General features: G+C 46.5%; 1 protein-coding gene across 1 annotated transcript; it reads right to left on the bottom strand.

Moving 5' to 3' along the window:
- Positions 1–959: 959 nt before the first annotated feature.
- Positions 960–5,657, bottom strand: LOC147118381 (uncharacterized). Its single transcript, XM_085983902.1, has 4 exons — positions 5,432–5,657; positions 5,015–5,297; positions 4,156–4,229; positions 960–1,273 (listed from the first exon to the last, which is right to left on the bottom strand). The coding sequence occupies exons 1-4, from the start codon at positions 5,472–5,474 to the stop codon at positions 960–962; spliced, it is 714 nt and encodes a 237-aa protein (XP_085840028.1). The 5' UTR covers positions 5,475–5,657.
- Positions 5,658–17,057: the final 11,400 nt, after the last annotated feature.

Consider the following 17,057-nt stretch of genomic DNA (forward strand, 5'->3'; position numbering starts at 1 on the left):
GATGTGTCTGTAATCCCCACCATGTTCAGGTTTGTGAGCTCTCTCCATGCTCTGTCCCACTGTGTGTCTGTATTCCCCACCATGTTCAGGTTTGTGAACTCTCTCCGTGCTCACTATGACTGTCTGTCTGTAACCCCCACCATGTACAGGTTTGTGAACTCTCTCCGTGCTCTGTATCACTGTGTGTCTGTAATCCCCACCATGTTCAGGTTTGTGATCTCACTCCGTGCTCTCTATCACTGTGTGCCAGTAATCGCCACCATGTTCAGGTTTGTGAACTCTCTCCGTGCTCTGTAGCGCTGTGTGTCAGTAATCCCCACCATGTTCAGGTTTGTGAACTCTCTCCGTGCTCTGTAGCGCTGTGTATCTGTAATCCCCACGATGTTCAGGTTTGTGAAATCTCTCCGTGCTCTATATCACTCTGTGTCTGTAATCCCCACCATGTTTAGGTTTGTGAACCCTCTCCGTGCTCTGTATCACTGTGTGCCTGTAATCCCCACCATGTTCAGGTGTGTGAACTCTCTCCTTGCTCACTATCACTGTGTGTCTGTAATCCCCACCATGTTCAGGTTTGTGAACTCTCTCCGTGCTCTGTATCACTGTGTGACTGTAATCCCCACCATGTTCAGGTTTGTGAACTCTCTCCGTGCTCTGTATCACTATGTGTCCGTAATTCCCACCATGTTCAGGTTTGTGAACGCACTCCGTGCTCTGTATCAGTGTGTGTCTGTAATCCCCACCATGTTCAGGTTTGTGAACTCTCTCCATGCTCTGTATCACTGTGTGTCTGGAGTCCCCAACATGTTCAGGTTTGTGAAATTTCTCCGTGCTCTGTTTCACTGTGTGTCTGTCATCCCCACCATGTTCACGTTTCTGAACTCTATCCGTGCTTTGTATCACTGTCTCTCTGTAATCCCCACCATGTTCAGGTTTTTGTACGGCTCTCTCCGTTTTCTGTATCACTGTGCTGTGCGCGGACTCAGTGCACAGTAATACACAGCGGTGTCACTCAGTTGCAGTTTCGCGATGTTCAACCGGCTGATTTTGTGCCCACCATCAACAGAAGCAGAAATTCGGCCCCCGACAGCGGTTTCTTTATTCCCCTCTCCTGAAGTGTGTCTCTGAAGCAGGTAGTCCGGAGCCTGCCCTGGGGACTGACGGTACCAGTGTACTGTGTACTGACAGAACCCTGAATATTCGCAGCTTAAAGTAACGGTGTCACCGACAGCAGAGGTTTGTAGAGGCGGACTCTGGGATAGCGGGGAACTGGAATCTGCGGGATTAAAATGGGATATTGTTATTTATTTGGCTGCTGTTTACCCGGGACACTTGTCAATCACAGGAATAGTTCTGCCTCTCGCGCTAAAGCGATTCTTCATTTAAAGACTGCTCCTCCTTTATTCACTGTCATTGGCAAAGGAACCGGCGGGGGCGGAGGGCGGGGGTGCGCTGAGGAAAATGTATTTACGCAGTGAGCCGTTATGATCTGGAAATGCACTGCCTGTAATGGTGGTGGGAGCAGATTTAGTAGTAAATTTCAACAGGATATTGGATCAATGCTGGAAAAGGAAAATTTGCCAGGGCTATGGGGAAAGAGCGGGGCGAGTGGGACTGATTGAAAAGCTCCTTCAACGAACCGTACAGGCAAGGTGGGCCGAATGTCCTCATTCTCTGCTGTATGATTTTGTGATTTCTATTAAATTTCAGTTTTTATTTTTCTTCGTAAAAGACAAACCCGAAAAAAATAATAGTCCATTCTCCTCCTCACTGAGACAACCACATTCCAGTGATGTTTGACGGAGAGTACCCCGGCTTTCTTATATCATTGTGAACAGCAAAATCCAACAGAAAGCACTGAGATTCATCAGCACCGATTGAGCCAAACTGACACTGAAAATCGGTGGGTCAAAGGTCAATCTTTTACTGCAGTTTAACAGTTCACGGGAGCTCCTGTCTGTCTCTCGCTCTATTTTTCTCTTTTCTTCCATCAGCGGGGCGCCTTTTGCTCCATTTCACTTTACTTTGCATTATTAACAGTAAGTTTCATTTTATTTCTACATCTGGGTCGCTCAGTTTGTGCTGTTTGTGGTATTTTGCCAGCCTGAGAACTTGTCCCACAGTCTCTCGGTTGTCGGTTGGGTTCAGTCTGTGCAGTTTCCGCAGTGGTTTTACTGTTACTCACTGGAAACTGGCTCTTCCGGCTCTCTGACAACTTCAATTCCTTCAGCCCATTGGCTGATTCTCTCCCGTGTTCTCCGGGCGGAGTTTTCTCTGAGTTTTACATTATACAGAATCTGCAGAACAGGAACAATCCATTCGTCCCAACTGGTCTGTGCCGGTGTTTATACTCCACACGAGCCTCCTCCCACTCTAATTTCCTCTTCCCACCCAGCCCCCTGTATCCCTCGATTCCTGTCTCCCGCCTGTATTTTTCAAATATCCCCTTAAATGTCGCAAGGTTATCTGCTCCAACTGCTCCGTGTGGCAGCGAGTTCCACATTCTGACGCATCTCTGTGTGAATAAATCCTTCCCAATGCCTTTATTTGTTCTGTTAGTGACTATATTATACTTGTGGCCACTTGTTCTGGACTCACCCACAATGGACAGTTTCCCCACGTGAACCCTATCGAACCCGTTCATCATTTAATCACCTCCATCAGGTCTCCTCGTTTTCTTCTCTGTTCCAGAGAAAATAGTCTCCGCTTGTTCAAACTTTCCAGAAATGTGTGGATTGCTGCTGATATCTTTTCTCAGGAGTGCAACAGATCCAAAGCTGACAAACGGGCCAGAGCCCAATCGCAGCCCACCCCTCCAGTAAATCTCACTGCCCCGGTGTAGGATTCTGCTTTGAACGGCCCAGAGACTGGTGTCACCACGCCCCCGCCCGGCCGGTGAAGTCCGATATTTCTCTCCCTTTCGGTGAATGATTTCTTGCTGGTTCTAAATGGGCTTCCCTCCAGTCAGTACTTGTTCACTCGGGTGTTGCTGTTCTCCTTTATAAGAACATTAGAAAATCGCCCTCACTCGCTCACTGCCCAGTGTTGCTTAGTTAACAGTAATCAGGGAAACAGATAAATTACTGCAATCCGATCTCTCAAGCATGAACATTAAATATTACAGAGAATTACACAGAATGTAGAGCACTGAAACAGGCCATTCGGCCCAATCGGTCCATGCCGTTGTTACTGCTCCACACGAGCCTCCTCCCACCCCTACTCCATCTCACCCCATCAACATATCCTTCTATCCCTTTCTCTTTTACCTACTTATCTAGATTCCCCTTAAATGTATCGATGTTGTACGGTACAAACACTCCCTGTGGCAGCGAGTTCCACATTGTAACCACTCGCGGGGTAAAGACTATCGAACAATATAAATAATATAGAAAAGTATCTGTAGTTCGGAGCTTTTACATTTCGACTTACGTGAGACATGGAAGAATATTTGATTGATACTATAAAAGCAATTGCAATAAATGTCAGATAAAAAACAACTAATTTAAGTCAATGTGTGCCCAATAATGGAATGTCATCTAGACCTACAAGCGGATCTCTTGTATTTGAAGCCCCGCCGTGTTGTGCTCCAGTATTTCTGCCGCTGCAGGTATCGGATGGGCCGCTCCAGGTATCGGAGCCCGCTGTAGTGTTGGGCTCACTCTCCCTGTACCTCATTCACACTGCCCGGCTCAAAATGGCATCTCCTGTCCCGGGGGGAGCTCTGTGACCACCTGCCCCGCTCACAGGGACGGAGAGAGGTCCCTCAGTCACAGTTAACATCGAAAACGGAGGCCGGAGTGCCGACCATCTGCGCTCATTTAAATCAACTGGGGGTCAGAGTGAGAGAGTGTCCGGGATATTCATGGGACCCCCGAAGTCTCCGGTAAACCAATTATGGTCCAGTTGGGGGTGAAACCCCCAAAATGCCTGCTCCGTGGGGGTCTCACACCTTCTCTCTCCGGACTCACACCCGGACCCGACCCCGATTCATATTATGCTTCCCAATCTAAAACTGCAATGAACCGCCCCCCCCCCGCCATTAGAAAACTGCTCCGTTTGATTTTGAAGGGGTTTGAGGTGATACTGATAATAATAATAAACTGATGATAAACATTAAACGGGAGAGTCAGTAACACGGCAGGGTTTGGAGTCACTTACCGGCTGTGACAGTCACCACCGTCCCGGATCCATCCAAGGTATAATCATCCCAAGTATCCACCACAGTGATACCGCTCTCAATCACCCCGGTACAAGAACCACCGACACCTCAATCTGCCGGACACACATCACCAGACAGTCGGCGCTGCCCAGTTATTCCAGGGATCAATAAACAGTATTCCTTGTTCCACTGTCCCCGTCGGTTCAAACTGTTCTTTCTGAGACTCTGAGCTCTCAGTAAAAAGGCCCAGGAACACCGGCCGGAGATGGGCGCTTCATAGAAACACAGAAAATAGCAAAGAAAGATAACTGAAAGCAGGGAATTACAATGAAATAAAACCAGATTAAAGCGATAATAAGATCAAATCTAAAATTCTGGTTCCGGGCCCCGGGAATTTATATTTCAATTGTAAACAGGTATTTGCTCAGGTCTCATCCACTGTGATGGCCCCAGTAAACACAGCGTTTCAAGTCAGCATCAAATCCGCCCGGGACTCGGTGAGATGGGGGGACATTAGTTACACGGCGGGGACCGCGGTTCCCGGTTAAAGCTGTTAGAACAGGTTCCCATCTGGTGTTCGGGAATTGTAACTGGGATCAGTCATTCCTAATCGCCATTCATTGACCCCAATTCCGGGAAAGACGTTACCGTCCGCAAACACTCAACATTTACAAAACTCAGGGTGTTAACTGCAATAATCCAATCCGATTATAAACTAGACTGTGGGGCAGACGGTGCGAGGCGGAACTGTGGGTTTAACGGCAGATTGACTCCGCTTCTTCACTTGTTTCTGTCACAACCTCCATTGAGAGTTTTTGTATCGCGGGAAGCCGAGGCCCATCACTGTGTGCTCTCCACCGGTACCCAGCTTTACAGTAATAGGTGGCGCTGTCTTCAACTCGCACATCCCGAATTTCCAAAGAAAATGTCTTTTCTGCCTTATTCGTCATCACAACTAATCGCTCTCCGCTCGAGATCCGCTCCCACTCTGTCCCGGTCTGAGCTTGTCTGAAGAAATGTCCATTTTGGAATTTATAATCACCCGAAGCACCATCAGAGAAAACGCAGTTGATGGTGAGAGACTGACACTTCTCCCTGGTCACCGCTTTCGGGGTCTGTGTCACTGACTGACTGAAAGAGCCTGGAAATTAAACAGAGAGAGTTTAATGGGCCATCAGAGCCGTACCACATAACGGGAGTAAATCCCAGACAGTGTCTGAAATTCGGATGGACCCGGGCAGCTTTACATTAAATCCACACAATGTCGGTACTCACGGGGTAAACAGACACACAGGGTGAAAACAAGAAGAATTCGCATCGTTCTGCTGCCTGGAGCTGATGGTTTATATGAAGGACAGCTGGAGGCTGCAGCCCTGGACTGTTCTGGGAGACTGTGCCTCAGAGCGGGACTGAAATACTTCAGGGAGTCCTGTTGATTTCCACAGGGCGGTGTCCCGGAGATCACTGATGGGCCGTTCAGTTCCCGGATATCTGGCTGTGTGTTGTGTGAATAATCGACAGGTTTAAAGAATAATCTGCAGTTTTCTAACGCTTCATTGTGTCTCTGAGCCCGCTGTGAAAGCCCCTCCCACATTGTACAGGGGGGAGTTGTTCTGTAAGCAGACTACCGCCCGCCTTTGCCTCATATTATTAAGCTGGGAGGTCGGCTCATGTGTTTTTATTGGGTGGTGTTTATTGAGGGTTGTATGTGGGCCCAGGACACCGGGAGCATCCCCCGCTCCTATTCCAATAGTGCCGGGGATTCTTTACCATCTCCCTGAACGGGCTGGAGACATCGGTTAAACCTCTGATCGAAGGATGGCGTCTCAGACCCTGCAGCACACCCTCAGTCCAGCAACTGAGTGTCTGGTTACAATATGAGACAGTCCAGGGCCACTTTCAACATACATGCAGAAACACACAATATACATAAATAATAAACTCTCTGTAATTTAAACAAATGCTTCATGCACCGTCCTCTTTTGTGGTTTGCTTGTAAAGTTATCTTTCAATTAAGTAATGATTGCTTTCATGGTCTCTAATATTCAGAGTTTCCAGGTGCAGTGACATAGAATGGAGCGACACTCGGAAGGCGAATCGACATTGGGGGAACTCTGTGCTTATGGCTTCTTTTAAAGAACACAACCATTACATCTGTTCATTTTGTAAAATCAGTCTCTGACCCACCAACGTACTCTGATCAAATAAACCCAGTATACAGGCCGCGATCAAAGGGTCCGGAAAACTAACAGGGGAGACGTGTAAAGGGCTACACAATATTGTACACAGGCAGCGAAAGGGCATCAAAGGACAAGTGGCGAGTTAAGGGCCACAGACGGCCTGTACGTCACAGAATCATGGCCGACAGTACGTCACAGAATCATGGCCGACACAACGTCACACAATGATTGGCCGTGTTGGACAGAGCCTGAAACCTTGACCTCACCACCCGGATGGGATGCCGCAGGTTCCTAATATCCACCAGGTTTATTAACAAATTGGTCATTGGTTCTGCTCTGTGTAATACAACTGCCTATCTCACATTTCAAATATCCCTTTGCTTGCCTACCGATTCACAGTTCAGCAGGGAGCTGACCCGAAACGACAATACATTTTAGCTACCTTTGTTCAGAACACTGAACTGTGTCATGCGACTTGCAATGATATATGGGGCACCGAAGATGGCCCACTCAGAGCAATGGTTACTTTGAGAAAGGGATTTGCTGCTAATATTGAAATTATTGATCTTTGTGTTTAGTCTCACAGTATATTCCATTAACCCCTTGTAGAGAACTATAATTAACAGCAACACGATGATATTGTGGGAGCTATGCTGCAGTACTGCAATGTCGCAATTACGGTGTAAGCTTCAGTTGATGCAAATACCAATTGATAAAGAATCCTGCTTTTAGAATGGTAATGAGTGTGAAAAGTGTCTTATCTTGTTATCTTTTGTCTTGTGTGGCTCAGTGCTGGCACACGTGCCAATGAGTCAGAAGTTTGTGGGACCAAGCCTCGGCTGACATTCCAGTGCAGTGCTGAGCGAGTGCTGCACTGTCGGAGGTGCTAGCTGTTGGATGAGACGCTTAAACGAGAACTATTCTGCTCTCTCAAGTGGACGTAAAATATCCCATGGCACTATGTCGAAGAAGAGCAGGGGATTATCCCCGGTGTCTAGGCCAATATTTCTCCTTCAATCAAGATAACTAAAACAACGTATCTGGTCATTATTACATTGCTGTTTGTGGAAGCTTGCTCGACGCAACTTTCCAGCTAATTAACGCTCATCTGCTTTAAGTGCCCGGGAGCAGAGCGCGGAAGCGAGTTCAAATCCCAGGGGGAGATGTAGGGCGGGTCCTCGTTAACAAGAGCGCAACACCAGCAGGGCGTGAAAAGCTGTCCTTTCAACTTTCACTCATATTAGAAAAGGACATGGCGCAGAAAAACAAACACAATACAGGCGGCTTCGGTGTGTCTTTTGCCCCTTTAACATCGATCTCCACAGTTAATGGCTTCAGAACTCAGATCTTAGGGTGTGTCTTTCATTCACATTTTCATACTATTTTCCCCATTTTCCACACCCTTCAATTCACTGGTCCTGCCCACGGCTTAGTATCAGAATTCAATCCTTCGATATGGTGGATGTATTTTTGTGATGATTATTGCTCGATGTACCGACGCAGCCCATTGTGGCAAGTGGATTTCAAATATTAATCTTCAATTCATTCCAACATTTGCACAACTTTTGGAGAAACAGCATTTAACTCAAAATTCCGAGGTCTGATCCACAAAAGGAATACTGTGACCTGACGCCCTCTGCTGGATCTTCTGTGAACTGTTCAGATGTCGGAGGACAGTGTAACAAATCCTGTGTTTATTCGCTGCCCTGTCTGCAGTTCCTGGTTATTGGAAGCTGGGTTGGAGCGGTTCAGAGAAGCAGCAAAGGTTTTCCATCGTTAAACTAAAGACTGAAAGAAGGAAGTTCGCAGGATTAGGGTGAAGGGTAGAGACAGGTTATCAGAAGGGTTAGGCAGGCACGGAAAGGGCGTCAAAAGACAAAAGGCGACACAGATGGACTTCTGAAGTTTTTTTTAAAATTATAAATGGGAGTAGAAATCACCAACTAATATAATTCCGCCAGTGGAGTTCACCTGTTGATGATGAGTATTGTGTTTTTGCCGTTTTAAGAATCTCTGTGACTCTCACTGTGGAGGCTGCATTATCGCTTCTGTTTATCGGCATGAGAGCGCCCTCTGGTGAGCACTGACTGAAAATCTCAGTGTGGGTTTTTGTACGGGATCCGCTTTTTCTCTGCAGCAGTGTGGGTCTCATGGCACAGAAATATACGGCGGTGTCGGAGATCAGGGCTTTGCCGATCGTTAGCTCGGTAATCTTAGCAGTTTCATTAAACGTAGAATTAAATTGATTCGTGAAGTCGGGGTTCCGGTTTCTATCCCGCTGATAAGATGAATTTTGTACTGTGGAGGCTGCCCAAGGTGCTGACTGTACCAGAAAACATAAGGGCTTCTGTCGCTTGTTTTTAAGGTGCTGGTTAGGGTGACATTACTTTCCTCTTCAACCATCATTTCAGGGACCGGCTGTTCCTCTGTGTCTCAGTGGCTCCATTCTAATGTAAATTAATAATAGTCAGAATCATCATCACCTCAATCAACATAATCATCATCATTTGCCCAATAATAACATCTGGGTTACAGCAGCCAGGGGAGAATGGATGTTTACTGGGAAGTAATTCCTTACCGAGAAGAGATATAATTATTAGGAGCAGTGCAAGATGGTTCCGCATTATGTTCCCTGAGACTGTAACTCTGCAGGCCGGGAAATGCTCTGTCGGAGCAGAAATACAGATCCCCACCCCACTTCACTGCTGGTCCAACCAATGCCAAACAGGGAACAGCGGCAGCAATATCTCCAATAACACAGGGCAGGCAAGGTGGGTCAGAGCGAGGGCAGGAAACGGAAGCTGTGGGCGGTGTTATCACCCGTAGGATCCACCTGTGAGGTACTGAATTCAATAATAATATTAACAACATTTTGTTGTGATGTGTGTTATAACCAGGGGCTGAAACTAGCGGTGGGAAAGAGAGCAAAATTGCAACCGATCCCGAGGTTCTGGAGGCGCACATCTTGTTTCAACTTCACTAACTTCTGAAATCTTAAAACTGTAAAGGAATGTATAACATTAATAAACATAAATATGAGATCAAAAGGAATTTCATGTTAGTTTATATTGAGGAAGTGTCAGTCATTATTAATGATGTAAGGTGCCCGGCTGTGGGAATCGGCGCTCTTTCCGCACCACCTGGTGGCCGAGTTTAAAGCAGCTTCTTGAGCTGATCTCACAGAACGCGGTTATTGTACAATGTGTCCCGAGGTCCTTCTCAATGTGGGACTCAGTGCACAGTAGTACACGGCGCTGTCAGCGAGCTGCAGCTCAGTCAGGGTGAAAACAACGATATTTCTGGATGTTTACAGAATGACAGAGAAAAGGTCGTTAAATTTAACACCACTTGGAAAAAGCACTGAGAGTAGCAAGAGCACAGACTGTACTCTGGGTGGGGGACTTCAATGTCCATCACCAGGAGTGGCTCTGGATCTAGCTAAAGGAATCAAAGGATATGGGGAGAAAGCAGGGACCGGCTACTGAATTTGGATGATCAGCCATGATCGCATTGAATGGCGCAATGGGCTCGAGGGGCCAAATGGCCTACTCCGGCTCCTATCTTCTATGTTTCCATGTTTCTATGGCAGCACCACTACTGACCGAGCTGGCCGAGTGTTGAAGGACATAGCTGCCAGTCTTGGCCTGCGACAGGTGGGGGGAACGAAGACGAGGGAAAAACCTACATGACCTCGTCCTCACCAATCTACCAGTCGCGGATGAATCTGTCCATGACAGTATTGGCAGCATGTCCATCGCACAGTCATTGTGGAGACAAAGTCCTGTCTTCACACTGAGAACACACTCCAGCGTGTTGTGTGGCACTACCACCGTGCTAAATGGGATATATTCAGAACAGTTCTAGCAGCTCAAAACTGGGCACCCATGAGGCAAAGTGGGCCATCAGCAGCAGCAGAACTGTATCCCAGCACAATCTGTAAACTCATGGCCCGGCATATCCTTCACTCTACCATTACCACCAAGCCAGGGGACCAACCCTGGTTCAATAACGAGTGTAGAAGAGCATGCCAGCAGCAGTACCAGGCGTACCTAAAAATGAGGTGCCAACCTGGGGACGCTGCAACACAGGACTACATGCACGCTAAAAAGCGGAAGCAGAATGCTATAGACAGAGCTAACGGATCCCACAATCAACGGATCAGATCAAAGCTAGGCAGTCCTGCCACATCCAGTCGTGAATGGTGGTGGGCAATTAAACAACTAACGGGGGGAGGAGGCTCCATGAATATTCCCAATCTCAATCATGGTGGAGCAAAATACAAGGCTGAAGCGTTTAAACCATCTTCAGCCAGAGGTGCCGAGTGGATGATCCATATCGGCCTCCTCCTGAGGTCCCCACCATCACAGAAGCCAGTCCTCAGCCAATTCGATTCACTTCACGTGATAACAAGAAACGGTTGAGCGCACTGAATATAGCAAAGATTGTGGGCCCTGACAACATACCGGCTATCGTGCAGAAAACTTGTGCTGCAGAATTAGCCGTGCCTCTAGCCAAGCTGTTCAAGTACAGCTACAACATTGGCATTTATCCGACAATATGCAAAACTGCCCAGGCATGTCCTAGCCACAAAAAACAGGACAAATCCAATCCGGCCAATTACTGCCCCAACAGTCTACTCTCAATCATCAGCAAAGTGATGGAAGGTGTCATGGACAGTGCTATCAAGCGGCACTTACTCACCAATAACCTGCTCACTAATGCCCAGTTTGGATTTCGCCAAGAACACTCAGCTCCCGACCTCATTAAAGACTTCGTCCAAACATGAACAAAGGAGCTAAATTCCAGAGGTGAGGTGAGAGTGACTGCACTTGACATCAAGGCAGCATTTGACCGAGTGTGGCATCAAGGAGCCCTAGTTCAACTGAAGTCAATGGGAATCGAGTGGGGGGGAATTCTCCGCTGGTTGGAGTCATCACTAGTACAAAGGAAGATGGTTGTGGCGATTGAAGGTCAATCATCACAGTCCCAGGACATCGCTGCAGGAGTTCCTGAGGGCCCAACCATCTTCAGCTACTTCACCAATGACCTTCTCTCCAACATAATTTCAGAAATGGAGATATTCGCTGATGACTGCAGTGCCAATCACAACACCTCAGAAAGTGAAGCAGTCCATGCCCGCATGCAACAAGGCCTGGACGACGTTCAGGCTTCGGCTGATAAGTGGCAGGTAACGTTCACGCCGCAGACGTGCCAGGCAATGACTATCGCCAACAAACGAAAGTCTAACCACCGCCCCTTGACATTCCACGGCAACTAGGGATGGACAATAAATGCTGGACTTGCCAGCGACGCCCACATCTCATAAACGAATAAAAAAAACTTAGAGTCATTGAGTCATAACGGCACAGAAGGAGGCCATTCGACCCATCGAGTCCGTGCCGGTTCTCTGCAGAGCAATCCAGTCAGTCCCATTCCCCCGTTCTATCCCCGTAACCCAGCAAGTTTATTCCCGTCTCCCCATGAAAACATTGAGTGTCTCTGCTTTCACAACTTACATCGGCAGCGAGTTCCAGGTCATCATCACTCGCTGCGTAAAAAAGTTTTCCCTCACGTCCCCCCTATACCTCTTGCCCAGAACCTTAAATCTGTGCCCCCTAGTCCTTATACCGTCAACTAGTGGGAACAGCACTTCCCCGTCTAGCCTATCCAAACCCGTCATAATCTTGTACACCTCAATCAAATCACCTCAACTCCTTTGCTCCAATGAAAACAAATCCAGCTTCTTCAACCTGTCCTTGTAGCTAAGATCCCCCATCTCGGGAATCATTCTTCAATTCTCCTCTGCACCCTCTCAAGGGCCTTCACATCCTTCCTAAAGTGTGGTGACCAGAACTCGACGCAATACTCCAGTTGTGGCCTACCCAGCGCTTTATAAAGATTCAGCATAACCTCTCTACTTTTATACTCAATACCTCTATTTATGAAACCCAAGATCCCATATGCGTTGCTACCCACTCTCTGAATATGTCCTGCCACCTTCAGGGACCTATGCACATTAACTCCCAGGTCCCTCACCCTTTCCAAAGGAATGCGTTTGAATTACGAAAGTGGGAGTCTTGTTCTGGCTCTGAGGGTAAAGCTCTAGGTAATAGCATGCTAGAGATGTTGAACAATTAAAATTAATGTTCATTGAGGTTTCTTCCAGAGATTGGGTTTCGATTGGCCACTCCTCAACGGAGTCTCCAGAACTCAGACCTGCAGAAAACATTCCTGGTTACCCATGGAAACAGAAGGACAACAGTTAACATATAGATAGATAGATGGAGAGAGAGACACAGTTACACAGAGAGATAGAAAGAGAAAGGGAGAGCGAGAGCGACACAGAGAGAGAGGGCAAAGTGATAGAGACATAGAGAGCGAGAGAGAGAGCGACAGAGAGGGGGGGCAGCGAGTGCGAGACTCACTCATAGCTAGGCATGGAAAGAGTTTGTAGGGAGACATCAATAATTGGTCCACAACAACTCTGATTGGTGCACAGCTGGCATCAGTTCTGAGAGACCAGCCAATCATGTCCCTGGGAAACGCCCCTCAGTTTCTCCATAAGTGAATCTTGCCCGTGATCTGTGTTTACTCTTTAATATCAGACTAGAAGATCAACATATTTAACGCGATCTGCTGTTTTCTGCCGAATTCTAAACCAGACAACATGGGCTCCCCACGTTCTTTACTGATAATAATTGTCGTGCTGTCCGGTGAGTACCTGTTTAAGGGGTCAGTGTGTGTTCCATGGGTTTTATTTACTCCCAGGCTTTTTACACATTCTGTATTTTTTACAGGAACGAGTGGCAAAGGGTCCGCCTGAATTAATGTTTCAGGAAGGACAGACCATAATACTAAACTGTAGTTACTCGGCAGTGTACACTGGCTCAACTCTCTTCTGGTACATCCAGTATCGCGGGGAAGCTCCGAGATATTAACTGAAGCGATATAGCTCGGTGTCCGGAGACATGTCTCCCGATTTCCCAGACCGGTTCTCTGTTGATTTGGACCAAGACAAGAAAACGGTTCCTTTAAATGACTCCAGGGCGCTTGTCTCTGACTCTGCCGTGTATTTCTGTGCGCTAAGCCCCGCACTGTTGCACAGGCGCAGTCAGTCCGTGGAAAAACCAGCAAAGGACTCTCACCTCCTCTCAATGAATCAGATCTGGGACCTGGATTTTCATAATACAACAGAACCAAACTATAAAAATAAAAATGTAGATCAATATAAATAGATGGATGGATGTTAAGTAGATATACAGACAGAGAGGTAAATACAGTCTCTCCACCTTCACTTTACCTCTCAATGATCCCTTTTTCCTTTAACTGAAAGTATCCAGCCCACGCAGACAAAATACAGCCCGTGTGGATTCTGGCAGCAGATTCTGCGAGTGTAAATGCGGTGTGTTTCAAGGCTCAGTAACGGGTTTGATCTCGTTAGTTTGAGGGCTGAATTTTGAGATAGTTTAACACTGGCGCTTCATTCACCCCGAGTTATCGACTACAGTGAAGCCAAGAGGTTAAACAGATTGTGAAGAGTATAAAAAGGTTAATTTGTAATATAATTTAACTTAAACTTCGGAAGTAGAACTTGGGGGCATGGGTTCAAAACATGAAAGGTCATTTTAGGCCTGATATCAGGAAATTCTTCAGACACAGAGCGATAAATGTGTGGAATCAGCTTGTATATGGAACAACGTGTTATAAACTGGGAAAATGGATAATCCAACGGATAAACTAAGTAGTGTCAGAATTCCTTCTCCCACGCGGAATTATCCTAAAGTGTTGTGAACTGTGCGAAGGCAAGACTTGGAATCGGACATTTAGTTGCCACCAGAGGGCAGTGGCAACTAAATGCGCTTTTTTATTCGATCGTTGGATGCGGGTTTGGAGTCACTTACAGGCCAGACCGGGTAAGAACAGCAGATGTCCCTTCCCTAAAGGACATTAGTGAACAAGATGGGTTTTCCCGATAATCCAGTAGTTTCATGGTCACCATTACTGGTACTACATTTGTTTAATTAACTGAATTTAAATTCCCCTGCTGCCGTGTGGTGGCATTTGAACTCACGTCTGCACATTATTAATCCAGGATTTTTGGTCCAGTAACACAACCACTCTGCTACCGTTCCTGTAAGTGCTCACTGTTGGTTTCAGTGTATGGGACGAGTTACAAACTGAGAAAATTATTCAATGACTTTATTGAAGAAACTGAGTAAATAAATAGTTCCAGAATTAGAATTATTAATTTCAAACGAAAGCTGTGCTTTATTTTCAATGTTATTATGAAGTATTAAAATATTATGAATGAAAATATGCTGCATATATTTTTAACAAGCAGCTCCTCCCAATATAACTGTGTCCATTGACTGTTCGTGCCCTCCCATTCAATCCTGTCAGTCACTCTCCATTTCATTAATGTCAAAGGCGGCGTCTGCCTCATTTACCCATCACTGTGCCTAAATCCTCCCGGGACCTCTGCATCCACCTTTAAAACTGCTGTGGGTGGTTTTAATGGTCAGTGAGCAAACCTTTTAACGGGAGCCTCCGGCACTGATAAGAGAACATCATTAACTATAACACTTCAATGCGTCCACCTCCCAGATTGAACCTGTGAATGGGCCAACGTTGGTTTTAATTCCGGTAGAGTTCCCTGTTGCGAGGAGAACAATTTCACTCAGTTCCCAGCTGCCCGCTCTGACGTCATCAATTGGAGAACAAAGGTGTGTGAGCTGATTGGATGAACTGGAGAACAAAGGAGCTGTGAGCTGGTTGGATGACCTGGAGATCAAAGGTGCTGTGAGCTGATACGATCAATTGGAGAATAAAGGAGCTGCCATCTGGTTAGATGAATTGAAGAACAAAGGAGCTGTGAGCTGATTGGATGAATTGAAGAATAAAGGAGCTGTGAGCTGATTGGATGAATTGGGGAACAAAGGAGCTGTGAGCTGATTGGATGAATTAGAGCACCAAGGCGCTGTGAGCTTATTTGCTGTCATCTGCTGCCTCTGTCAGGGATAAACCAACCGGCCGAGAGACCGGATATTACTCAACATCTTCCCAGCTCTTGACTAAAGCAATTTCAGACTCAACACGTTTTGTTCAAATCCGCCATCAACTCCCTGCAAACAAATCGCTGTTACTTTTTATTAATTCGGCACAGCTGCAGCTCTCTTAACTGGTATGTTTACATGTTACACAATTCTGTATTTCACATCTGTATCAGACATTATATTTAATCGGTCAGCTGCCTGGACACAAGAATATCAATAGGTCGATCCGAAGTGAAGAAAACCATCTGGAAAATCCTTGACGCAACACTGGACACTATTTGGGGGAAACTAGATAAACACAACCGAGGCACGGCTGACGATGGTACTTGTAGATTAGAGCTTAAACTGTTTATTTTAATACATACTTATCTTTGTTAATAATAAATATGTAATGTGTATGTACAAAATTCAGGAAGATGAGTGAGAGGCCTTTATAGAGGGAACAAGACTGATGACTGGCAAAAAGATGGACAGCGGCCTGTCTGGGTCACTTGATGGCTGTAAGTTATTATCTCGGTGACAAAATATCGCTTTGAATGCAGATGAAGATGTTCAGTTTATTTCACTCACTGTCACTAATCAGACCGAGGTGGTTGACGTGAGTCGGTTTTGATTAACCTCATGCTCGAGGCACACAAGGGGAAGATTTTCTCTGGTCTCTCAGTGGAAATCTCCTCGGATAGTTGCTTTAGCGAAATCGTAAATGTTTGGGTAGTAATAGCGAGCAGAGGAAATCTACCACTCAGAGTGGATAGTTCAGTGTGAACCAGAATGAAACAGAAGAATGAAGCTAATGCTCTCGGTGAGTCGTCACACATCGGCAGAAATTAAACAAGCACCCAGTGTGACCGATTCGGGCCCAGTAAATGAACCCCCAACCGTCAGCAAAGCTGAAGATTTCTTCACACCACAGCTTCGGCGCACTGTGACTAAATCCATCCTCAGATAGTTTAAACTGTGGCTCAAAGGCCTTCAGGTGACCCATGGCCATCATTTGAATCCCAACTGAATATATAGGCGGGTGGATTGGAGATTACGTAACTGGAGGGAAACAATGAGAACAGGAAGCGACGGTGAACCAATAGAAGCCTCTGATGGGGTCTATTCCGGTTCAAGATTGGACTTTTAACCGGACCGACAGGTTCGGGCTCTGCAGCGGCTATGCGGCTATTCAGCGCCTGGGATTTGTTTATGGTGTTTATTGTCGGTAAGGATGAATCCAATCTTGTCGTTTTCAAACTAAAGTGCTAATATTATTTCAGCTTTTAATACTCGGTTTTACCTTGTTCCTGAATACATGTTACAGATTAGAGTGATGGAGATTCTGTTACTCAGTCCCAGACTTCTGTCAGCAGGAGAGAAGGTGAAGCGCTGACTATAAGACGTACCTACAATACCACAGCCAGCAGCTATTATTTACATTGGTACCGGCACCAAGCAGAGAAGGAGCCTCACTTTGTAATCAGGAAACGGTCTTGGGACACACAGGAGAAGGTTTCGGAGTCCGTTTCTATGCTCAGCTCCAGGCCGCGACTAAATTCACCAGTTTAACCATCTCCGGGCTGCAGCTGACTGACGCTGCCGTGTATTACTGCGCTCTCTGGGACTCACAGTGAAGGAAAGCAGTCAATTCAATTCAATTCAATTCAAATCGCTTTATTGGCATGA

This window comes from Somniosus microcephalus, chromosome 4, assembly GCF_052327205.1.
Source record: "Somniosus microcephalus isolate GS21.2 chromosome 4, FLI_Smic_1.0, whole genome shotgun sequence".
Taxonomy (NCBI): domain Eukaryota; kingdom Metazoa; phylum Chordata; class Chondrichthyes; order Squaliformes; family Somniosidae; genus Somniosus; species Somniosus microcephalus.